This window comes from Vanrija albida, assembly GCF_041260175.1.
Source record: "Vanrija albida strain AlHP1 chromosome Unknown contig_1, whole genome shotgun sequence".
Lineage (NCBI taxonomy): Eukaryota > Fungi > Basidiomycota > Tremellomycetes > Trichosporonales > Trichosporonaceae > Vanrija > Vanrija albida.
In genome coordinates, this window is record NW_027191420.1 from 2,160,875 (window position 1) to 2,183,810 (window position 22,936).

Genomic DNA, 22,936 nt, shown 5'->3' on the forward strand with positions numbered 1-22,936 from the left:
CCTGGCAATCAGTGGGGTCATGCCAAGGCGGGGAGATTGCACGGCCGCGGCCTTTAAAGCCGATACAACAGTATATGCATACAGTGCGTCAAGACTCGACGCACAATGATTCCTTGTGGTGCCCCTCCTATGGCTACACTGGGACCCCCGTCCCCCGCCCCCACGCGACCTGCTTGAGCCCGGGCACGGTCGCGGGCGTGACAAACTCGCCCGCCAGCCGGCGCAGCTCGGCCACCACCTCGCTTGCAAATACGCGGTACGACTGGCGGTGCAGCACGCGCCGCGCGTCGATCCTCGCCTCGTATGCCACCAGCGACGACACGAGCAGGTTGATGCAGCGGTACACGAGCGTCTTGGTCGCTTGCGGCGTGTGCCTGTTCCGTAACAGGTGAGGGACGTTGGCGAAGATGACCCTTAGCACCTCGACGCGCTTCTCCATGAACGTGGCCCGCGTAAAGTCGTGCGCCTCTGGCACGGCGGCAGCCACGCCCTCGAACAGGTCGTTGTCAGCCGCCCCGGGTAGCGAAAAGACGGCCGACGCGTACTTGTGCTCGACAGTCAGGCGGTCCGTGGCAATCGTCTGGAAGAGCAGTGAGATGAACTCCTCCTCGAGCGTGCGGAACGCGCCCGGGTCCAGACGCGCCACGTTGAGCATGAAGTGCAGGCCGACCTGCAGGCGGCCCTGCTCGTTGCCCAGCCGCGACCACGACTGCTGGCCAAACGCGCCGACGTATGACGACCAGTCCTGCAGTGTGAGTTGACTGCCCGCTGCTCTTTCTCAACTCACCGTCAACTGGTGCTCCACGACAACAATGCCGGCCAGGTCGGACCAACACTTGGTCAACTTGTTGATGAAGACCTGCCTCTCGACGTGCCTCTCGTCCTGTGCGTCGGCGGGTGCCTCGTCCATGACGGCGGGGAGCATGTCCGAGAGCAGGCGGTAGATCCGGGGACAGATGACGTTGAGAATGATCTGCGCAAACTCGGCGTCCTTGCGGTCGATAGGGTCGACTTCGGCCACCTCATCACCACCCAGAGCAGCGAGGTCGACGGCGTCAAAGTCGAACCCGAGCGATGGATAGTCGTCCAAGCTCTCAACTGCTTTAGCCTCGCGTGCCCGCCGGGCGCGATTCGGTAAGGCAGAGTTGCGGGCGTCGAGGAATGCCTGGATGGTCAAGACAATCTCCACGCCCGACTTGACGTCCTTCGCCAGGTCGAGATTGAAGATGCGGGCCGTCCACGCTGCGGGTCAGCCGAGTTGATGGCTCAACACTCACATTCGTGCAGGAGCACTGGGTCAGGGTACACTGGCTCTGGTCGCTGCACATACCCAGCATGCTCAATGATTTGCCGGAAGCAGGTCACGACCAGGACCATCGTCCTCTCAATCTCGACACGGGTGGGGAAGAATGCCGGGTTGGTCGGCCGCCCCACGGCCTCGAGTTCGGCCTGCAGCGTGCCGAGGATGTCTGCAAACCGCGCGACGACCGTGTCGAGCGAGTGGTTGTGGTGCCGACACGCGACGGCAAGGTACATCAGCCCGCGGATGCACACCTGGCGCGAGTCAAAGTCGGCGGCGTCAAACGACAGCCACTTGAGCGAGTTGGCCAGCAGCCAGGGAAGGAGCGATGGCGAGAAGTAGCACGCCACAACCATGGTCGAGTACCGGTTTGTCAGGGCGCCTAGCTGACGCAAAGTTGGCGGAGACGCGCGCGTGAATGGCACAGCGCTGAGCGGGAAGATGGACATGATGAGGCGCTGGACATCGCGCTCGGCCTGCTGCGCCTCGGCGAGCGCCTCGGCTGAGCCGATGATATCTGACGCCGCGACACAGGCGAGGCGGAGGTACAGCTCGAATGCAGACGCATGCCTCGTGTTCTCGTCCTCGACCGTGAGGTTGATGTCAAACCGCGAGATGAAGTCGGGGAAGTCGGCTGGCGGCTCGGTCGGCAAGTTACGCTGGCCCCGTTCCTTGAACACTGCGCCGAGATCGCGTGTTGCAACAGAGAAGCTCGTGCGGTCGAATGACCACCGCCACGCGGATGACAGACGCAGGCAGCGAGCGACCATGGTCTTGATGTACCTGTCGCGCCCCTGTAGCTGATTGCGGTGTGCTGCCTCCTCGGCTTCCTGGCTATGGGTGATCTTGATGAGTCCAATCGCGCGTTTGACGAGGGCCCATCGAGGATAGGCAGTGTACTCGGCACCGATGATGCCGTTGGCGCCAAATTGGGACAGCGCGCACAGTCCACAGACCAAGAACCAGATACGTTCGGCTGCGAGGGGGCCTGCTTCGTTGCGGAAGCGTTGCTCGAGGGCGTCGGACAGCGCGTCGACGAACGTGCCTTCGGCACCACTCTTGCGATCGTGTGCCACTAGAACATGCGCTGCCGAAACCCACAGCGCGACAGACCAGTCGGCAATCTCGGGTGTGTTGGCGTCACCACGTAGAAGCCGGCGTATTGGTCGCATGGTGCGGTCAAAGCCGTAAATGAGCAGCAGTTGGATGAGGTTGGTAGCCGCGGGCAACACGGACGCGTGGTCAACGAGCAGTGCCAGTTCCAACAAGCGGTATCGTGCCAGAGCGACCTGCTCCAATGCGGGGCGGGATGCTTTGTCTCCTGAGAGGTTGATGTTGTCGAGCCGCTCCCCCATAATCTGGAAGTGCGAATGGGCGGCCGAGCGCGCCGTCTCGTCAGCGCGCAAGAGGCAGAAGCGGACGAATTCGAACGGCGTGAGGTCGGGCTTCCGAGCCGAGATGCCGTCTGCGAACTCGACGATCGCAGTGTGCATGCCGTCGACAAGGACGGGCAAGACGACGAGGAGCTCTTGAGGACCCATGGTCGAGGACAGGTCGATGCCATACGAGTGGCTGGGCTTCGGTTCTTCGGCGTCCGCCCCACCGCCACTTTCGAGCGCGCCGAGGAACTCTACCAGCTGGCCAGATCCAGGGATGCTCTTGCGCCCGAGGTGCACGCCGGAAGGCAGCGGCGTGATATCGAAGTCAACAGGAAAGCGGTCGAAGTTGGCCCACGATCTCGCTTTGCCCACTCCGTCGTCGACCTGCGCTGCAGCGGGGCGCCGAGCGCCGGGCGATGGCACAGAGCGATTGGAGGGTGAAGCTGCCGACCGCGGACTGTGGATAGGGCGATCCTTGCGCATTGTAACCGTGGCCAGCTGTCGTTTTCGTGGAGCTGGCGCCACGGAGGCCGTCTCGCTTTCAAACGCAAATTCCTCGGTGGCGAAGATGACGCGGTCGTCGAGATGGATAGCTGGACGTAGCTCTGGACGGGAGGACATCACGCCTAGCTGACGCTGGCGTGGAGCTCGTGTCGCCGACTTCTTCCCCTTTGCTGCGGATCGGCGAGCCTGTTCCCGCGCCTGCTCCTTGTCCACAGCCGGGAAATCGAGGCGACCCTGCACGAGGTGGCGGGGTTCTGGCGACCCGTCTCGGCGAGACTCGCGCTGGCGGAAACCGATGGCAGGGCGGCGGACGTGATGACGAGGCTTTTGCCTTGCCGCTGGCTGTCCGTTCGCGCGCTCCCGAGCGGCCCCAGGTGCCGATCGACCGCGAACAAGGCCCTCAAAGTCTCCCTGTCGCAGCCGTGCAAGCCCGTCCTGGCGCCGATTGTCTTCCATGGCTTCCGAGCGCTCGCTGTCACTGGAATCCAAGACCATGATGGGACCGTCCGAGGCCGAGGTGTTGCCTTCCTCGGCCTCAACCTCGTGGCCTTCACGAACAGCGTCATCCGAGTCGTCGTCCGCAAAGATGTCGTCCATGCCCTCCAGCCCGCCGACTCGGATCCCTCGACGCACAATAGCCTGGCCTGGTCGAACGGGAGACTCAGTGGAGATCCTGGCGGCACGCCGCTGCTCGGCTGACTTGCGAGCTGCTCTGTCAGCAGCCTCGCGTTCCAGGCGTTTGAGCATGGCCGCAGGCAGCATGCGACGGGCAATCTTCTTCCGCTTGTCTTGGACCGGCTGCTCGGGCATGGAGGCATCCGACTGGCTCGACTGGCTCGAGCTTGACGAGAGCCGACGGCGCGCTTTCTGCCGTGGGGCAGTGGGAGGCGACAGGGGCTCAACAGATTCCTCGAAGATGTCAGGCGCAAAGGCGTTGAACGCAGGCTCATCGTAGTCGTCGAACGCAGGAACCTCATAGTAGTCGTCTAAGGCCGGACCAGGGGATGGTGAACGCATGGGCGGCGAAGACGTCGATGAAGGGCGATTGAGCGGTCTCTCGACGAGTGGTGGCGGGCGAGGGGTCTCCTCCTCACTAAGTGGGGGCGGGTCCGACAGTTCCGAGTCTGAGAGCATTACAGGGGGCTTTGCAGGCTGCGGACGCCGACGGCTGTAGGTTGTCGTGCGAGGAGTCTTTGCCTGGCCGTTGAGGTTGGGCCGAGGGGTGCGTACCGCGGCCGTCTTGTCCTTGGAAGGCGCCTTCGAGCGCTCCTCTGCACGCCGCCGGTCCCGCTCTTCCTTCCTCGCGCGCTCCTCTGCACGCCGCTTTTCTCGCTCTTCCTTCGCTTTGCGGGCCTCTGCCTTCTGCTGCTCGGCGTTTCGCCCAGCAATATGAGCCTCGAATTGCCGCCGAGCTCGTTCAGCATCGCGCTCCAGCTTCTTAGCGCGGCGCTCGACACGTAGACGCTCGCGGGCAATTGTCTGAAGCCTGCGCGCGGCTTGTTCGTCCTCCTCATCGGCGACATGGCCGAAGCGAAGAAAGTATTCGTCAAAGTCTGCGTCAACGAGCTCCTTTGGTTTGCGGATCGGTCGCGCACGCGGGGAGTTTTGCGTGTTGCCGATGACGATGGCGTCGGGCGGTGTCTCCTCTTCAGCCTCGCTACCGCTACTGGAGTCGTCCTCTTCCTCTTCGCGTGGGACAGCAATGGCGGCGAGGTCGGTGTGGCCGACGCGCTGCTTCGTCCTCACTGTTCCGCCGCGTCGGATGACACTCTCGTACATTGCCCGCTCGCGGGTGTATGGCTGCAGCTGCAGGGCCGTGCGTGTTCGGAAAGTGCGGGTTGATCTGAACTTGAGAAGCGCGGGGTCGAGCGGGGGTTCCGGAGCGACGACCTGCGGCGGCGCTGGCAGGGACGAAGGTCGTGATGACGGTGGTTCGTCGTCACCAAGCCCATGGGAGAGTAGCGATGCGGCGGGTGTGGGGAGGACAGGAGAATCCAAGAGGCGAGTAGGTTGCTCGATATGTGAGCCCAGGCGCAAGCCCATAGGCGATGAAAGTTGGCGTGCGGGTGATGGCGTCGGTGCTCCCCCGAGCAGAACGACTGGACGCATGGTTGGCCTCGGGGAGGGGGAGGGAGGGTGTGGGATGTTGATGGGGACGTCGTGAGGGCCGTCGTCCATGGGGAGGTCCAGGTCCATGCCCACGTCGATGTCCGTACCGAAGTCGACGCCTTGGCCTTCGACCTCGACGGGGTCGACCTCGTCGACTCCGTCGACGTCCATCGGTGCGTTAGGCGACATCGGCTCGACATCTATCGGGGCATCAGGCGACATCGGCTCGAAGCCGAACGCAACCTCGAGCCCTGGGGACTCGGGCAGTTGGCTCTCTTCTTGTAGTTCTGGTGGGGGCGACGAATGTGGACGTCGCTGTGATGATTGTGGGGTGGTGGGCCGTTCTGGGCGCACCTGTGTGGGTGTGTTGTGGGCAGAGTGCCGTGATGCTTGTGATGCTTGTGGCGGGGGCGAAGTGCGGGGAAGTGGTGGTGGTTGTGCGTGCAGCGGCCGTAGTGGTTCGAGCGGTGGAGGTCGAGGCGGCGAGGAGGGCGGTAACCCAGCTGCGTCCTTCGAAGGTGTGGGGCTGATGCTGTTCCGCGCCCTCCGAGACCCAGGTCCCGGCGCCGAGGAGCGCACGCCAGACGAGAGCGCAACGGTTGGCCGCGCGGTCGGCCGGAAAGGCAGCAGCCGTAGCGGCGACGAGCTGGGCAGCGGCGAGCGGGGCGGAGGCGACGAGACAGGCAGCGGCGAGCGCATCGGCGGCGACGCAGATCTCGCCACCTCCCTCTCCTTGCCCTTGCGGGACGGCGTCGGCTGATTATCCACCTCGTCGTCCACTTCGTCATCGCTGCGCGCGTCGTCGAAGAGCGGGACAAAGGCGTGTGGTACGGCGCTCGCCAGCGCCTGGGCCGAGGACTCGGCGTGCTGCTAGGGTCAGCTGGTGCACCTCGGCGCTACTCACCAGCTCGGCAGTGGTGCCAAACGCCCGCTCGACGGCCCGCACCGCCCGCCACTCGTCGTACTCTTCGTCACTGCTGGGCGGGACGAGGTCAACCGCGCCGCCCTCCTTTGCCGCGAGGTCGGGGCCGCGGACGGCGCGGGCGAAGCGCGTGCTGCGGGACGGGGGCGCGCGGATTGCGGCGGGGCCGCGCCGGCGCTGCGTCGGGGGCGGGGGCGACGCCGACGCCGAGGCCGACTCGGAGGCCGCCGCGACTGCCCTACTGCGCGGGCGCTTTGGAGGCATGCTGCGCGGGGGCCATGAATGCTTGGGGGGGAGATGAGGTTGTTGTTCGACGCGTCTCGCGGTTGATTGTGCTGATTTCGAGGTTGCGGGCCCTGAGTGGTCGCGTGGACCACGTGGCAACACGTGGCTGCCGACGAAGTCAAGCCCAAAAGATGAAAGCCGAGCAGCAACAACTTGCTGCTGCTACTCTCCATCTCACCTGCACACGCGCGAGACTGCTCACAGAACAGAGGCCGGATGCGGACACTTCGGCGCGCGAGGTGCGTTGGCCAGCAGGCCGCGCTGCCGCGCAGGGCCGTGCTCCGCCCTCTGCCATTACGACCCGCCGTACCCCAGCGCCAGCTGTCGACCGCCGCCCCGGCGCACAGCAGCGGCATCACCCACGCGCTGGACGACACGCCATGGACGCCGGTGAACCCCCCCGCGCCCGCCGACACGACCGCGGCACTGCGCCGTGCCATCGACAGCGGCATGAGCGCCGACGACGCCCTCGAGCTCGTGCACCCCGCAGCGATGGGCGAAGACGGGCCAGAGCACTGGAGCTACAACCTGCTCGTTGGCGTGCTCTCCCTTCAGCCTTCTGCGCACTCGCTCGCAGCGCTGCTCCCGCTCGTGGCCGACGCCGAGAACCGCGCCGCGCGCGGAGCCACAGCCCACATGCGCCTGATGGCAAAGTACATCAACGCCGTGTCGCGCGCCGGCGCGCTGGTCTTCCTCATTCCCGTCGTTGAGGCGGCATTCCACCGCATCGAGGAGCAGCTGGCAGCCGACCTGAACACTGAGACAGCCACCAAGGCGGCAGAGAATACGATATCGCACCACCACACAATCCTCCACGCGCTGGGAGCGTACGCCGGCAACGACCCGTACTACCGCAACGCGCGCGACCTCCCGCAGCACGTGCAGTACCTCGTCGGCGTGGTGGTCAAGCACCTGATTGTGTCGCTCGAGTCGGTGCCGTCGAGCTCGGCGGCGCGGCCGTCGATAGCCCTGCGCCAGGCGACCCTCGACGCCGTGTTCTCCCCGCAGCTGCTGGTCCCCGGCTCGCTCGCGCCGCTGATCGAGCACTGCAAGAGCACGGGCGTGGAGATGAAGCCCGCGTACTGGCGCCAGGCGGCCACCGTCGCCGCACACAGCGGGGACAGCGCCGCGGCGGCCGAGTACGCCGCGAGGGTGGGCGACGAGGGGGAGGGACACGAGAACGCCGATGTGCTCCTCGCCGCGTTGGTCAAGTCGTCGGTCAACGAAACCATTGAGGCGCTGGTGCCGCTGTTGAGTGGGGGCAGGAGCGGTGCGACGAACCCAGCCAGCGGCGCGACGCACGCAGCCAGCGGCACCGCCGACACGTCCGACATTGAGCGCGCATGGTGCTACCTCCTCTCAAGAGCCAGCTCCGACCCCACCGTCTCACCCCAGGCCATCATCGACCTCGCCAACGGCGTGCCCGAGGCCGCGATCTCGGCCTACACCCTCACGCCAGCGATGCACGCGCTCAACCAGCGCGGCGACGCGGACACGGCGATGCGGATATGGACCGACCTTGTGCGGCGGTACCGGGTTGCCGACCCCGCCCGACGGCGGCACCTGATCGACGCTACAGCCCTGTCAGTCGGCGCTGAGGTCGCCTACTCCTCCGCACTGGGACACACCGACGACGCACTCGAGCGGCCCATCAAGCTCGTGGACCAGTACGCGCGCTCGCCCACCCCCGTGCCGCTCGACACGCAGACGCTCAACACGCTCCTGCGCATGTGCCTGCGCTCCGGGCGGCCGGGGACCGCGTTCCGGCTGTGGCACGCCGCGCCGCTGCGCTGGGGCCTGAGCCCCGACGACATCAGCCTGACGCTGCTGCTCAACACTGCGCGCTTCAACAACCACGACACGGAGCTCGACGCGTTCCGGCACCGGCTGCGGCTGCTGCGCGACGCACTCGGCGCGCAGCACACCGACGCCGAGATCGCACAGGAGCCGCTCACGCGCCGCGCGGCCGAGTGGCCCTCCGCCCCAGCCAGCGTGCTGCTCGACGGCGCGCGCTACTCCTGGCGCGAGGAGCACGGCGCCGTGCAACCGTGGGAGAAGGCGCGCGCCCTGTTCCGCGACGTCGTGCTCGGCAACTGGCCGGCGCTGGCCGACGTGCGTTCCCCTCTCGAGCATCCCTCCGGCGCCTGGTCGGCAGTGTCGGGATTCATCAGCCCGCCGTCCGCGCTCGCAGCGCACGCGCCGCGCCCGCCGCCCGCGCCGTCCGGCCTCGCGACGTACCCGCACATCATCCCGTCCGAGGCCACGTGGAACGCGTACGTCGGCCTGCTGGGCAGCTACGACCGGCCGCGCGAGATCCCCACCGCGCTCGCGTGGATGCGCGAGCTGAGAGCAAAGCCGCTCCACCGCACCATGGCCACGGCGCTCATGCACATCGGCGAGCACGAGGGCCCGCGCCGCCGCGTGCGATGGGCCTCGGGCGAGACGGCCCTCGCGAGGGACGAGGAGATTATGCGCGCGTGGCTCGTTGAGTGGTTGGGCGCTGAGGCGGTCCCGACAGAGGAGGAGGTCGCGGAGCATCGACGGGCGCGGACCAGCAAGCCGCTGTCGCGATAGCGGGGCGAGTGTCATGCCGACGACGGCGCCAGTATCATAGCACATGTACGATGCATCCTTGTCGGACGCGCCCAGACGAGCACGCGAGTCGCAAGCCGCTGACTCGCCCACCCCAACCCGCACACCTCGATCCGCTCGCTGCGCTCGCTCGCTCCCTCCCTCGCACTCGGCATCATACATACCAAGCATACTATAATGTACAACGACATACCTGTCGACCTGAGTCTAACGTTCAACACGTGAGGAATCGCGCGCGCCGCAGCACGGTGGTATAAACAGTAGTGTACAGCAGAGACAGTCGCACACGCGACAATAGGCAATGATGTAAGGTATAGGTGTGGGCGCTCATGCTAGTGCAGAGCACACCGTCTCAGTGTTCAGACACGCGACCTCGAACCCGTCGAGGCCGCGTCAATGTTCTCGGCGCCGAGTCAAACCTCGGCGCTTTCGGTTCGGCGGTTGAGCATGCCGAGGTTGAGCCCAGCCTTGCGGCGGATGCGCGAGGCAAAGTTCTTGTCGCCAATCTCGTCGATGGAACCCGGCGGCCCGTACGGCTGGCGGATAACATACGAAGCCGGGACGGCACCCTGGGCCAGGTTCTTTGCGTCCTCGCGCGAGTACGACGAGAACGATGCCGAGCGCGTCGACGCGCTGCGACCCTCGAAGCCCAGGTACGTCATAGGTTCCTTGACGAAGAGCGAGTCCGACGCGACGACGCGTTCCGACACGGTCGACCACTGGCGCGGCTTGGGCGTGCGGCCCAGCGTGCTGCCATTGGGGCCACCGTTGGGGCCCTGGTGGCTGTGCTCGGACAGAGGAGACGTCGCGGCAGTCTCGGGGCCAATGGACAACGCGTCGTCGTCGGTAGCCTTGCGACGCGAAAGTAAGGCGGCCAAGGGCGAAACACCAGGCACGGCAGCCTGGGCCGCGGCCTGATCTTGACGCGCACGCGCAAAACGGCCCAGCGACGCGGGCGGCGCCGAGGTTGGTGGTGACGTCGTGATGGCTGGTGGGGAAGCAGGTCTTGTGCTGCTCGACGAGCCACTGGACGACTGGCGGCCAGGTGCGGACGGAAGGTTCCAGCCAAACGGCCACTCAGAGTTGCTTGGCGCTGCCACCTTCGCAGCCGGCGATAAGGTTGTCGTCCATCCCGCGGCGGCCGCTGAGTCGACGGGTGGAGAGATCGGCGGGAAGTAACCGCTCGAAGGCCCGTTCTCGAACGCGGCGCGCACTCGGGCGTCATCTGGGCTCATCGGGCGCGTACGCTCCCTCTCGCGCAGCTCACGGTCACGCTCTCGCTCGCGGCGCAGAGCGCCCGCTTCCAGCTGCGCGGCGAGCGCCTGCCTCTGCCCTTGCTGCTGTGCCGCGTACTGCGCCTGGATGGCAAGGACCTGCTGCTGCAGTGCGCGCTGGTAGGCTGGGCTTTGCTGGACGGCCGCAGCTCGCTGTTGCTGCTGTTGCTGCTGCTGAAGTGCGGCGAGCTCGAGCTGCGCGGCGTAAGCGCGCTCGAGGTGCATGGACGGTGTTGTCGCAGCCTGCTGCGCGCGCTGAAGCTCGACGAGGGCAAGGGCTTCACGGAGCGCCTGGGGGTCGTTTGACTGGAGCAGGTTTTGGAGGGCGTTGACATTCTGCTGCTGCTGGCGGAGCATCTGCAGCTGGAGCAGCTGCTGAGCCTGTTGAGCTTGCTGGGCCTGCTGGTGGGCCTGCACCTTGCGCTGCAGCTCGGCCACTGACTGCTGGTGCTGTGAACATTAGATCTGGACGCGCGAAAACTTCGTTCCACTCACATAGTAGCCCGACCGTGACGACTCGAGGCCGAGGGCGGCCATCTTGGCAGCAATGTAGTCCGAGTCGTCGCCGTCCTCCTCCTCGCTAAACGTTGGGCCGAGCGTGTGGTCGGCGCCAGCGTAGCGGTGCGTGGTACGCGCTGCTGGGTGAGTCGACGACAAATGAAGCGGAGGCGGTGGGGGCGCCGCCAGGGGAGTCGCTAAGGGAGTAGCGAGAGGCGTCGCCAATGAAGGCGCGAGGCGCGGAGGAAGGTCGAGCGGTTGGGCAAACGGTGGGGGCACTGCTGTTGACAATTGTGACGAGGGCCCGCCTGCGGTTCGAAAACGCGGCGCAGTGTGGTGAACGGCGCTCATGATGGAACGAGTGTGGGAGTGGTGGAGCTTGTGCGCCTAGAATAGACAATGAGACGAGGAAGACACCAAGGGGGCGATTCGGGCGGCTACACAGGAAACGACGACGGCGACAGCGACGTTGGGGACGCCAATGGAGCAATCAAAGAGGTCGTCGGAGCGGGAAGTCGAGCGCGATAATGGGGTTGGATCGGGTGAATGGGTTGAAGCAACGAGCCCACAAGACCAGACGCGTCTTGGGAGAATGCCGTTAAGATGAGCTCTGCTGGATTATACTTGAAGGGGAAGGTGGTTGTTGGCGAGCAAACGAGCGCTGCACAAGAGACGAACGACGCGAACGGAAATGGGCGAGCTAGCTAGAGGGGCAAGTCGCCAGTCTTGTCGCGGGTGTCACTGGGATGCCTGGAGGACGGGTGCGCTAGAGGGAAGGACCAAAGTCGAAGATCAAGAGCAAGGAGAAAAGAGCCCAGTGGGTGGGGCGTGGTGGTGGTGGGTCGAGACCGAGCGAGGGGGAGTGGGCGGTGGGCCGGCTGAGATGAGGTAGCAGGGAATGATAACTTGTCTAGTGTGCCGTCGGACGGGAGCGAGGATCAGAGCCGGAACACGCGTGCGCTTCTAGCGACGGTCGAGAGTGACGAGAGCGAGCAAGACGAGAGAGAGAGAGGAGAGAGAGAGAGGAGACGACTGGGACCAAGGGCAAGGTAGCGGACCGTCGGAACCAGGGGCCGGGCGGCACGAGAGCACGAGGGGGGCAGGAGGAGGAGGAGGACGACGAGGTGGTGTAGTCGTCGTAGTCGTCGCTCGTTTGTCGCTGCCGTTTGATGACACCTGTGACGACCGAAACCGGTATATCGCGCGTTGTAAGAAGGGGGGGCAGGCGGGCGGTGGGCGGGTGGAGTGAGTAGGTGGGCTGAGCAAGGAGCCTTTGGGTTTTCGGTCCAACCGACTCGTGGGTCAGAGGGGGGGAGGGGGCGGAGGGGGGCGGCTGGGGGGGCGGCAGGCAGGCAGGCAGTCAGACAGGCTTTGGGCCAGGCCTTTGGGTGAATGCTGGCTGGGGCGTTGTGGGCCGGCGCGCACAGACCACGGGCGACCGTTCTACGTAAATGTTCCCCTGGCTGGCCGTTTCATCGCAGCGTTAAACTGACTCGCGCGCGCGCAGAGGGGCCAAAAGACGAGCAGAGTTTGTGGCGCCGGCCGGAGGCGGCAACGGAGACAGAACCGACGCGTTCTTTTCAGGCACGACAGCGGCAGGGCTAGAGAGAGAGGAAGAGTCGGATCCTGCAGGGTCCAAAGTTGCAGCCCCAGTCAGTGGATCGATGCATAGCGGCGACTCAAGACGACCCCGTTCCCGCTCACCTCACCTCGTTGTCGGTTTATCCTCCGGTGCAGACCCTCAAAATAGGCAGACACGAGGATGTGGTGCGGCCGTGACTGCCAGGCTGCAGCTCCTCCCCCTTCCTCGCCTCGTGGGTGCGCCCAGATGACACACGCCGGGTCAGACACTGTGCCTTGCAAGGGGCCGTGTCTGGGCCGTCTGGGGCGGGGCTGCGGCTGCGGCACGGGTGGCTGCTGTTACCACTGTTGCACGACTTGAGGCTTGGATGGCTGTGCATGACCTTGAATCGGTCTAGTCACGCGCGCCCACCATAGCGGCACACCCACCCACCCCACACCCACCGACGCCACCCAACACCTATGGCGTCACTGACGGGTTTAGCACCAAGTCGTACAGATCAACAACAAAGCAACCACACCTTCCCTCCCTTCCCCTCCCCTTGCACAACTCGCCTCGCTCGTCCTTTCCGCCGCTTCCAACAACGCGGTACATCGCATCCACGGCCCCTGTCCCCCAACCTATTGCCCATTCCGCCAAACAATGGCCTGGAATCCAGACAACCCCACAACAGGAGGCGACATGTTTGGTCGACATGCCAGAACTCCCTCGAGAGGCACACGAGATGTCCCAGCTTCCTCAACCCCGCTCCGTCGCGGCCCGTCGTCGTCAAATGCCTTCACCCAGACACCGACAAGACACGGGACCCAAGATCGTATCCCCCGCCCGACCATTGACGGCGCATCAGAGACGAAACAGACATCCTTTGAGTGGCCGGTCCGTGACGTACGTGCACTCCAGGTGCAGCTGGCGGCGGGGGAAGGGGAAGACGACGACGACGAATCCCGCCATGAGATCCTGGCTGGGGACGGAGCATACTTTGACGACCTGGCGTACAAGCTTCACCTGGGTGAGTGGCGAGCGAGTGTCAGACGGCGGCAGTGCCAGGGGGCGGGGAGAGTGTTGCACGCGGTTGCTAACCAGGGCATGTCTCAGAACGTTCACCTGAGCCTCATGTATCGGAGCAGCCAGGAGGCGACGATCGCCAGGAACCATCACCCGCCGAACCGACCCTCGTCTTGGCCGTCATTGCGCTGTGGGCAAAGTGCTCCGACTTGCCCGCAGATGAAGCACTCGCCCGCCAAGTCTTTGTCGGCATCAAGCCCTACGGCGGCAGCCGAACGCTTGGTGAACCCCAGTGGATATGGTCCTCGGCAACCGTGGCACTCTTCTCCAAGCGACAAGAGTATCTGGACGTGACGCTGCCCCCACTCGGCACGCTTCTCGAGGATCCGTCAGTGGCAGCAGACGACGCCTTTGCCATTCGTATTGTGATCAAGCATGTCTCCGAGCCGGGTCTCCCGCCCATGGTGCATGCGGACCAGCAGTTCATCAGCCGGCGTGTGACGCGCCAGATGGCGGGCCTGCTCGACAGCAAACGTTCTGGGGACGTCCGGTTCCTGTGCCTCGAGCATGCTGGCTTGGGCACTCCCGTCCACGACGGATCTCGACCCATGGCACGACGTCGGGTCATTTATGCGCACTCTGAGATTCTGGTTCATGTCGAATACTTTAAGGCGACACTCCACGGGCCCTTTATCGAAGGCACCGACTCGAGCCTGAGGACGCTGGTCGTCGACGATGCCGGCTTCAACACGCTCTACTGGGTGCTTCGGTGGTTGTACACTGACGAGATCCTGTTCAGCACCGCAGAGAGCGTGCGCAACGTCATGTCCCAGTTCGCGGTCGAGGCTGAATCGGTGCGAAACCTGCTCGCACTCGAGTCGTGGGAATACCTCGCGATCAGCGGCGGCGAGGAGCAAGACGAGCCCTCGGATATTCGTGCAAAGCGAAGCAGCGGAGTAAGCGACATTGCTGGGCGGCGTTCGCCCTCAAGCCTGAGCGTGTCGAGCGTGGCGTCGAGCTCGACGACTGCGGCTATTTCCAACGCGACCGCACCGCGACGTGGGTCGGGCTCTGCGCTCGCTACGCCTACCCCGCGGGGCGCCATCGCCAAGGCGTCGCCGTCCAAGCGGCCCACATCTCCGCGTGGACCCGCGGGATCCGGGCAAACACCGTCGAGGAAGCCCCCAAAGTCGCCAGACACTGCACCGACTTCGCCCATGGGGATAGGACGGGTCGCCTACTCGGGCTCGGCAACGGGCCCTCGGCGCTCGCATCCCTCACCACCGGCAGACCCCCATAGCCATCCGACAGAGCCTCCGCCGACGCCGTCACCTCTGGCCGTGTTCATCCTCGCGCATCGCTACGGCCTTGAAGAGCTGCAGGCGCTCGCTCGTGAGGCGGTACTGCGCCACCTGACGACGGATACGTGCATTGCCGCGCTCCTGGCGACGTACCACTTTTCGGATCTCCATGGGGCGGTTCTCGACTACGTGGTGCGTGTCTGTGCGATGCTGGGGAACGGGTTGCTGATCAATGTCAGAGCGACAACTGGTCCGAGGTCAGTGCGTCGCCCGAACTGGACCGATGTTATCAGGAGGTGTCTGCTGGCGTGTGAGTGGGATGCGGTGCGGCTTTGAATTGGGCTGATGACAATGCGCAGATGGGGCGAGCACGATGGCGGCCAGGTGCTGCTTGGGCTTACGCGGAGGCTGACTGGTGTGGCATGAGTGGGTGGGGTGTGGCATGGGTGATTGCTGAATGCCGAGAGGGCATCGGGATGATTGCGTTGTACATAAGATGTGCTGGGTGTGGCTCTGTGGAGCGAGCTCGGCGGAGACGAGGTGGTGGCCTGCGGGCATCGAGCGGGTCGGAGAGCGGACCGCGATGGGTGTGTTTTTGCAATTGGCAGAGGCAGAGTGGTGCAAGGTGGTGGAGGTTGGCTCGGATGTGGATCGGAGGGAGTGGTGCAGAGTTGTGCCTGGAGTGGTCGTCGCCCGTCTAGGTCCGTGGACATACGCACATGACTGCCTACGGAAGATGGACGGAGCGGCGGGGTTGGAGGCCTTGGCGGGGGGAAGCGGGGCCACTGGGCGTGCAGAGATATAGGGAGCCGGGGGTATCGGCAAACCTGGCAAGTTCTATACCCGCACCACGCCACGCCGCCGCTCCCCCACACGCAACGCAGGACGAAGGACGTAGCCCCGCGACGCCGCCGGCCGCCCCGCTCGAGCAGCGAACCCTTGTGCCCCAAGTGCAACGTGCAACGTGTGCAACTGTGCAGCAGCCGCCAGCCGCCGCGGCCAGCCCAGCACTTGTCTCTGCACGGCCGCCTCGGGTAAAGTGCCTTTGGTGCCACCTGTCGCTTCGGGCCGCCAACCGGACCGAGGCCGCTCACGACCCCACACTCGGATCACACTGTCGCCCGCCTGCTGTTTGACATGCTCGCGCGCTCCTCGTCATATTACCGCAGCGGAGCATTGCTCGCATCTCTCCCCACGACTCTATCTCTTGTGCTTCGACCATTGCTACCACCACTCAAACAATCACTGCACACGCACACAAGACTCAACTTTGCCCACTCGTTACCCCAGAATCGACCAGCCCCGCAAGACAATCCCCCGCCCCCACCCCCGCCCCCCACGCCCCCCGCAACCATGACAATCTACCAGAGCAACTACCCGGTGCCGCCGCTGCCCCAGAGCTCAATGTTCCACTACCTGTTCCCGCAGGAGGCCGGCGACTCGCCGCTGCCGTTCCACCCGCCCGGCCTGCCGGCCTTCATCGACGGCATCTCGGGCCGCGAGCTGAGCCGCGCAGAGATTGAGGACTCTGCCCTCCGCCTCATCACGGGCCTGCGCGACCTCGGCCTCCAGCGCGACGACGTCGCCTGCATCTGGTCGCTCAACAGCCTCGAGTGGATCCAGGCGCTGTTTGGCTGCATGGCCGCCGGGTTGACCGTCAGCCCCGCCAACCAGGCCTAGTGAGTTTCCGAACCTCGGAACGAGGGGTTCTTGGCGCTGCCGCTGACACTGTCCCCCACAGCGCCGCGCACGAAATCGCCCACCAGATCAACAACTCGGGCTCGTCCATCCTCTTCATTGACCCCATCCTCCTCCCCATCTTTGAAAAGGCGCGCCCAGAGATCAAGCGCGACTTTCCCGACGACCGCATCGTGCTCCTCGTCCCGAGGGACCAGAAGCCCCTCGGCACGGGCCACAAGTGCCTCAGCGAGCTCTTTGGCCGCCGCGGGGTCCCCGAGCGCCGCGAGGGCGTGCACGTCCACGACACGGCGACACTGTGCTACTCTTCCGGCACGACGGGTCTGCCCAAGGGCGTCATGACGACGCACCACAACCTCACGAGCCAGATCCAGGCCTTCAACGTGGCATACGAGCCTCTCGACTACCACAAGGATGTCATCCTGGGTTTCGTCCCCTTCAGCCACATCTACGGACTGTCGGTCCTCATGTTCCAGGTGCTGTCAAAGGCCACGCCCGTGGTTATCCTGCCTCGCTTCGACGAGCTCGCCGCGTTGCGTTCCATCGAAAAGGTGAGTGGGGTGTGGAAGGTTCTACAGGTCATCCCATTGACACGGCTTCCCCAGTACCGCGTGACCCACTGCCTCATCGTCCCCCCAGTTATCATCACGCTCGTCCACTCGCAGCACCTCGACAGCTTTGACGTGTCGTCGCTCAGGAGCGTCATGTCGGCTGCTGCGCCGCTGTCCACCGAGCTCGCCGAGGCCTTCCGCAAGCGCCTCCCTGGCGTCTGCATCACCCAGGGCTACGGCCTGACCGAGACATCGCCCATCGTCACGACTTTCACCTCTCACGACTCGCAGGGCAAGGGCGGCTCGATCGGCCGCCTGCTGCCAACATTCGAGGCGCGCCTCGTCACGCCCGACGGCGGCGACGCTGCGCGCGGCGAGCGCGGCGAGCTCTGGGTCCGCTCGCCCTCGGTCATGAAGGGCTACCACGCCAACCAGGAAGCGACTGCCAAGACCATGTCGGGCGAGTGGTTCAAGACGGGCGACGTGCTCGTGCGCGACGACGACGGGTGGTACACTGTCGTCGACCGCGTCAAGGAGCTCATCAAGTTCAAGGGCTTCCAGGTGCCTCCAGCCGAGATGGAGGGCCTGCTGTTGCAGAACCCCAAGATTGCCGACGCCGGCGTGGTGGGCGTGTACGACGCGTCGCAGGCGACCGAGCTGGTGCGCGCGTACGTCGTGACCAAGAACGTGACGCTCAAGACGGCCGAGGATGAGGCGGCGTTTGCGCGCGAGATTTCCGCGTGGGTCGCCGCCCGCGTCGCGCACTACAAGCGCCTGTCTGGTGGTCTGGCTATCGTCGACGCGATTCCCAAGACGCCGTCGGGCAAGATCCTGCGCAAGGACCTGCGCGTGCGGGCCCAGGCCGAGCGCGACGCGTCGGGCCACGGCGCGACGGCCAAGTTGTAGGTTGTGACCACCGCATAGTAAATCTGCCCGCGGCAGCGGGCATAGTGTAGGCTGTGGCCGTCAGGCTGCGGCCCGTTGTATACCACGGCGACGGCGACGATGACATCTGAGCATGCACCTGATGATGCGATGGGTTGGGGCGGGGGGCAGGGCGGTGGAGCAACCGGGCGAGATGGCATAAGGTCGAGATCGACCGGCTGAACAAGGTAACTCGAAGACCAGCGAGACTGAGCGCGAGCACGCCGTGATGCCCGAGTTGGGGGATCTCCGCAAGCGGTTGTGCACCCGCGTCGCTGCTCGAGCTGGCCGGGGACCTGGCCGGCTCGACGGGCGCAGGGGACTCATCGCTGTGCCCGCTTGACCAGTACAAGCCTGGTACAAGCCGGGCACTGAGCCCAAGAGTTGCAAGCTGGTCCTGGTGTCGACAGCGCTCGCCCAGATAACACCGAGGTCCCACGCGCCAAGATAACGACCGGGGCGCTGAGCAAAGCGTGCTGAGCAAACGGGGCGAGATAGCCGCGGGGCGTGGGCGCGAAGCGGCGCGAAGCCGAGGAACAAGTCGAGCGTCGACTGCCGCGGGGCTGCCGATCCGCCTCGACCACCCACCCACCCCGCGACCGGCGCCGCTGGCCGGTCGCCCGACGACTCTCCCCCCGGGGGGAGGGGGCAGCCTGGCCTGCTCGCACTCGTCGGGCGAGCCGAGCGCCTTGCCCCGCCTCACCCTCGCGTCGTGCCGACCGGCAAGGCGGGTGAGTATTGTGCTGCTGCTGCGCGCGCGCCACCGACGCTCGCGCTCGCTGGCTGTTGCTGCTGGCCGCCTGCTGACTCACCCACGCGAGCGCACGTCCTCTGCCCGTGGTGGCGCTGACTCGGTGACGATCATGATCAGCGCGTGTGGCGCGCGCCTGCCGCCGAGAGCACACGAACGCCACATGCGCCACCCGCGCGAACAATAGCGCGCGCGACCGAGCAAGTATGCTTCTATTGTCTCTATTGTCTCGAGTGCTGCGCACTCACAATAGGACGCGGGCGGGGGGGCGAGGGGTCGGTGACGCACGACTCTCTCTGCGAGATAGGCAGGCCGGCGGTCGTCGACGACTCACTGGGCGAGCGGGAAAAGTTGAGCGACTCGCGCAAGGTATGTAACTAGCCCCTCGTCGCTCGTCGCCAGCCCCACCCACCCCACACCCACATGCATGCCGCCAACCGAGCAACCCGCGCCGCCCGCCGCCGCCCCGCCCGCGTCCGCCGCCCGTGACGGCCACCGGCGCCGGGCTCCCCCCCCTCCGCTCGTGCTCGCGCCGCGCCCGAGCCGGCCGGTGCTGAGGCGCGCGGCGACCGACGAGCCGGTCGGCGCGCTGGCGCTGCTGCCCCCGCCGGGGGCGGCAGCGCTCGGAGGCGTGCCGATGAGCCGGACGGAGAGCGTGCCGGTGCTCACTTATGCCGAGTTGGCTGCGGCGGGCGGCGGGCGGCCGCGCCTCGAGCAGCGGCACGGGCACGGGCACGAGCGGTGAGTGCCAAGTGGCAGGTGGGTGATGCGACTGCTGCTGACCCCCGCGTTGTAGGCCGCCCCGCCCGCCGCGGCATCCACCCGCGCCGCTCGAGCCTGACGACGAGGAGGACGACGACGACGAGCGGCCTCGTTCCGCCCGCCACGCACACAGCCGCCACCCCGCCCACCCCCCGCGCCGGCAGAGCGCCGCCCTGGCCCGCTCGTACCCCCCCACGTCGCCACCCCGCCGCGCGTCCGACGTCGACGCCGTCGCCGTCCTCCACCTCCGCCGCCAGCTCCACGCCGCGGCCGAGCCCGCCGCGCGCCACCTCCCCGCCGACGCGCTAGCGCCAGCGCCAGCGCCCCTGCCCCGCCTCCCAGAGTCGGCACGCGAGCCCCAGCGGCTCTAATGTCCCCCGCCACACCTGCCACCTGCCACGCCCCACCACATACACTGTAGCAACATGCATCTACTTGTTCTCGCCCTCCTCCTTGAGCTTCTTGGCGAGGATCTTGCCGCCGACGTTGCGCGCGTTGGCCGCCGCGCGCTCGATCCCGCCGGCGTGCGCCTTCTTGTACAGCGTCAGCGCCGTGTCGAGGTTGTCGGTCGACTCGAGGATCGCAGCCAGGTTGTACTGGATCTCGGCGTCCTCGGGCGAGATGGACATGGCGGCGGTCAGGGCCTTGATCGCCTCGGGCGCGTTGGGCGGCTTGGACATCATGTAGGCCGAGCCGAGGTCTGCGGGCGAGCGGCGAGCGCGCAGCGCGAGCCGTGAGTGAGCAGGCACAGGTCAGGAGCGCAAGTGGCCCAGGCCAGCGAGTCAGACAAGTCGGAAGAGGCAGAGAGAACGGCACAAAGTAGCACGAGCCGTCAGCGATACCCCCCCCCCCCCCTTGCTTCACCCACTAGTGTACGCATCCGCCGACGGCTCCAGCGCAATGCTCGAGCGCCACGCGTCAATAGCAGCAGGCAAGTTGCCGAGCTGGTACTCGACCACGCCGAGGTTGAACCACCCGCCGGACGTGGCCCGCGCGCCCACGCTCTCGGTGTAGAGCGCGCGCGCCTTGGACAGGTCGCCGTCCTCGAGCGCGCGCGTGCCGTCCTCGAGCAGGGTCTGCGCGTGCGCCAGGCCGGTATCGCCGGCCGACGGCGTGTCGGGAGGGGTAGCGTACGCTGGGGTCAGCTGCGGCAACGGAGGGCCAGCTCACACCGGGACATGGCGGGCACGCGGGAGGAAGCAGGTGTTGAGGGCAGAGCGAGGCGCGCGGGGGTGACCGTGGGACGCGCGCGGGGCAGAGAGCGCAGAGCGACGCGGGCGAATCGGGACATGGTGATGGTGTGGTCGAGTGTTCGACTTTGGTCGCCGAAATCTCGTCTCGTGCCGATCGCCGCCGGCCGGCCGGGGATATTTGGCTCCGCGGCCCGTCGCACGCCGACGACCGACGTGTTCGTTGATGTCATGGGTGTGTGTTTGTCCACTGCACCTTCATTCTTCCCACTTGCATTGCCGGTACTGCGTGCTAGCTGTGCGCGTGCAGCCCTACTGCACCAACGCCCGAGCTCGATCTGGACGCCGCGTCCGCCCACCTCTGCAACCCCCCCCCCCCGGACCGCCCCCCGCCATGTCCTCGCCCCCGCAAGAAGACCACCCCCTCCTCCCGCCCGGCGCGCACCTCACCGCCGCGGCGTCCCGCTCCAAGCTCCAGGCAAGAAGATACCTTACCCAGCCTGAAGGCCCACCCTCGCCGAAATCCGAAAAGGCCCGCGGGAAACAGCGCGCCGTCGACACGTCGGACGACGACGAGCCCCCCGCCGCAGCGCCAAAGGCCAAGGGCAAGGCGCGCAAGGCCGAGGCCGGGCGCGCCGTCACCGTCATCTTCTCCAACGAGGAGGCAGGCGGCAACCTCGAAGTTTGGGTCGAGGACGGCGAGAGCGTGGGGCACGTCAAGGAGAATGTGCGTTCTGTTGCCGTCGCACGCTCGCTGACCCCAGATCCGAGCCCTGCGCCCGTCGCTCGCAGGGCTGCAGCTGCGCCTGATCCACGCCGGGCGGCTGCTGACCGACGGCATCCTGCTGCTGCCGTGGCTCCGCAGCCTCGAAGAGCGCGTGCGGCGGCAGGCGGCCGGCGTGGGCGGCGACGTCGGCGAGGTGCTGCGCGAGGTCGGCCTCACCGACGAGGGGGCCGACAAGCCGCGCGCCCCGCAAAAGGTCTACCTCCACTGCAACGTCGGCGGGCCGCAGGCGGCGGGCGACGCGACGCCGAGCGACACGGCCGAGGAGGCGGCGCCGGCGCCCAGACGGCGCGGGTTCGACGCGCTCCTCGACGCCGGCCTCAGCCCCGAGGAGGTCGCGCAGATGCGCCGCCAGTTCTACGAGAGCAGAGGCGAGGAGGTGCCCGATGGCCTGGACGCGGGGGACGTCAACGACGAGCACGCGCGCGCGCTCGAGGAGCAGTGGATCGAAGGGGATTTGACGCCGGCGACGGCGACGAGTGAGTGGGAGTGGCGGGCGGGGCGGGGCGGCGGGCGGTGCAGTTTTGTCCGCACGAGTGCGAGCTGCAGTACGGCTCTGCGGTTCAGAGCTGGCCAGGAATGTCGTCTCAGCAGCTCAGTGCTGGCCCGGCGTCGTCGCTCCCCAGCGACGGTATCGTACACACACTGGCTGCCGCACTGCCCGCCTGGGACCTTCGGCCCTCGGCCCTAGGCCCTCGGCCTCGGCTTGCCAACTAACACCCCAGCCTCCACCGAGGGCATGTACACGTCCATCCTGCACGGCCTGCTCATCGGCTTCCTGATCCCACTCACGCCGTGGTTCTTCTTCCGGGACCCGCCGCTGCCCAACTTCTTCGACGCCGAGGCCGAGGCGACGGACCTGCGGCGGCGGGAGGAGGAGGCGCAGCGGGCCGAGGACGAGCGGCGCGCGCGCGTCCACGCCGTGGCCATGGGCCTCGCCGTGCCGCGCGACGAGGGCGACAACACGCCGGGCGACGCGAGCCCGCGCTCGCCGAGCCTGCTGGACGCGATCGCGCCCGCCCCCGCGCCGAGCACGGCCGCGACAGACACGGTGTCGGCGCGCGTGAGCTCGTCGCCGCTCGTCGGGGGCGAGGTCGTCTCGAGCGTCGTGTTTGGCAAGCGCATGCAGGTGGGTCGTGTTGCCCGGGCAGGACTGACCCCAGATCGGTGTCATCCTCGGGACGATTATCAACGTCATGACGGGCGTAGCGCGCTTCGTCCTCACCCCGGGATAGCTGACCCCGCTCTCGCCCCCGCGGCATGTATCGTCGCTCTTGTGGCATGTAAACCTGTATGCTTGTAGCTGCCCCCACTGCCCCCGCTGCCCCCGCTGCCCGCCGATTATCTCAGTGCCTCGTAATCAAGGCCATGACGATGTGGGAATAAACACTAGTGCCTAGCCCTTGCCCGCACCACGGCATGATGCTGCTGAAACACGTCCTGGGCGTGTAATGTCTGTCGCGCAGGCCGTGTAATCTCCACTCCATCGCGATGGCCATGACGAGTGGCCCCACGCGAGATCCGT

At 66.4% G+C, this 22,936-nt stretch overlaps 7 protein-coding genes across 7 annotated transcripts; 4 read left to right on the plus strand and 3 right to left on the minus strand.

The window, feature by feature from the left end:
• Positions 1 to 133: 133 nt before the first annotated feature.
• Q8F55_000887 (uncharacterized protein) lies at positions 134 to 6,478 on the minus strand (the record flags this gene model as incomplete). The annotated part of the gene is made up of 5 exons (XM_069349538.1): positions 134 to 745; positions 788 to 1,242; positions 1,278 to 5,084; positions 5,400 to 6,159; positions 6,197 to 6,478. The coding sequence occupies 5 exons, from the start codon at positions 6,476 to 6,478 to the stop codon at positions 134 to 136; spliced, it is 5,916 nt and encodes a 1,971-aa protein (XP_069213082.1).
• Positions 6,479 to 6,715: 237 nt separating this feature from the next.
• Q8F55_000888 (uncharacterized protein) lies at positions 6,716 to 9,073 on the plus strand (the record flags this gene model as incomplete). The annotated part of the gene is made up of 1 exon (XM_069349539.1): positions 6,716 to 9,073. One exon carries the CDS (start codon positions 6,716 to 6,718, stop codon positions 9,071 to 9,073), a length of 2,358 nt encoding a protein of 785 aa, XP_069213083.1.
• A 431-nt stretch (positions 9,074 to 9,504) lies between these two features.
• Positions 9,505 to 11,214, minus strand: Q8F55_000889 (uncharacterized protein; the record flags this gene model as incomplete). The annotated part of the gene is made up of 2 exons (XM_069349540.1): positions 9,505 to 10,815; positions 10,861 to 11,214. The coding sequence occupies 2 exons, from the start codon at positions 11,212 to 11,214 to the stop codon at positions 9,505 to 9,507; spliced, it is 1,665 nt and encodes a 554-aa protein (XP_069213084.1).
• A 1,873-nt stretch (positions 11,215 to 13,087) lies between these two features.
• Positions 13,088 to 15,177, plus strand: Q8F55_000890 (uncharacterized protein; the record flags this gene model as incomplete). Its single annotated transcript, XM_069349541.1, has 4 exons — positions 13,088 to 13,454; positions 13,541 to 14,943; positions 14,991 to 15,061; positions 15,111 to 15,177. 4 exons carry the CDS (start codon positions 13,088 to 13,090, stop codon positions 15,175 to 15,177), a joined length of 1,908 nt encoding a protein of 635 aa, XP_069213085.1.
• A 927-nt stretch (positions 15,178 to 16,104) lies between these two features.
• Q8F55_000891 (uncharacterized protein) lies at positions 16,105 to 17,906 on the plus strand (the record flags this gene model as incomplete). The annotated part of the gene is made up of 3 exons (XM_069349542.1): positions 16,105 to 16,430; positions 16,493 to 17,000; positions 17,055 to 17,906. The coding sequence occupies 3 exons, from the start codon at positions 16,105 to 16,107 to the stop codon at positions 17,904 to 17,906; spliced, it is 1,686 nt and encodes a 561-aa protein (XP_069213086.1).
• Positions 17,907 to 19,868: 1,962 nt separating this feature from the next.
• Q8F55_000892 (uncharacterized protein) lies at positions 19,869 to 20,728 on the minus strand (the record flags this gene model as incomplete). The annotated part of the gene is made up of 3 exons (XM_069349543.1): positions 19,869 to 20,137; positions 20,306 to 20,572; positions 20,608 to 20,728. 3 exons carry the CDS (start codon positions 20,726 to 20,728, stop codon positions 19,869 to 19,871), a joined length of 657 nt encoding a protein of 218 aa, XP_069213087.1.
• Positions 20,729 to 21,021: 293 nt separating this feature from the next.
• On the plus strand, positions 21,022 to 22,646 carry Q8F55_000893 (uncharacterized protein; the record flags this gene model as incomplete). The annotated part of the gene is made up of 4 exons (XM_069349544.1): positions 21,022 to 21,354; positions 21,392 to 21,890; positions 22,137 to 22,540; positions 22,575 to 22,646. The coding sequence occupies 4 exons, from the start codon at positions 21,022 to 21,024 to the stop codon at positions 22,644 to 22,646; spliced, it is 1,308 nt and encodes a 435-aa protein (XP_069213088.1).
• Between the last annotated feature and the right edge of the window lie 290 nt (positions 22,647 to 22,936).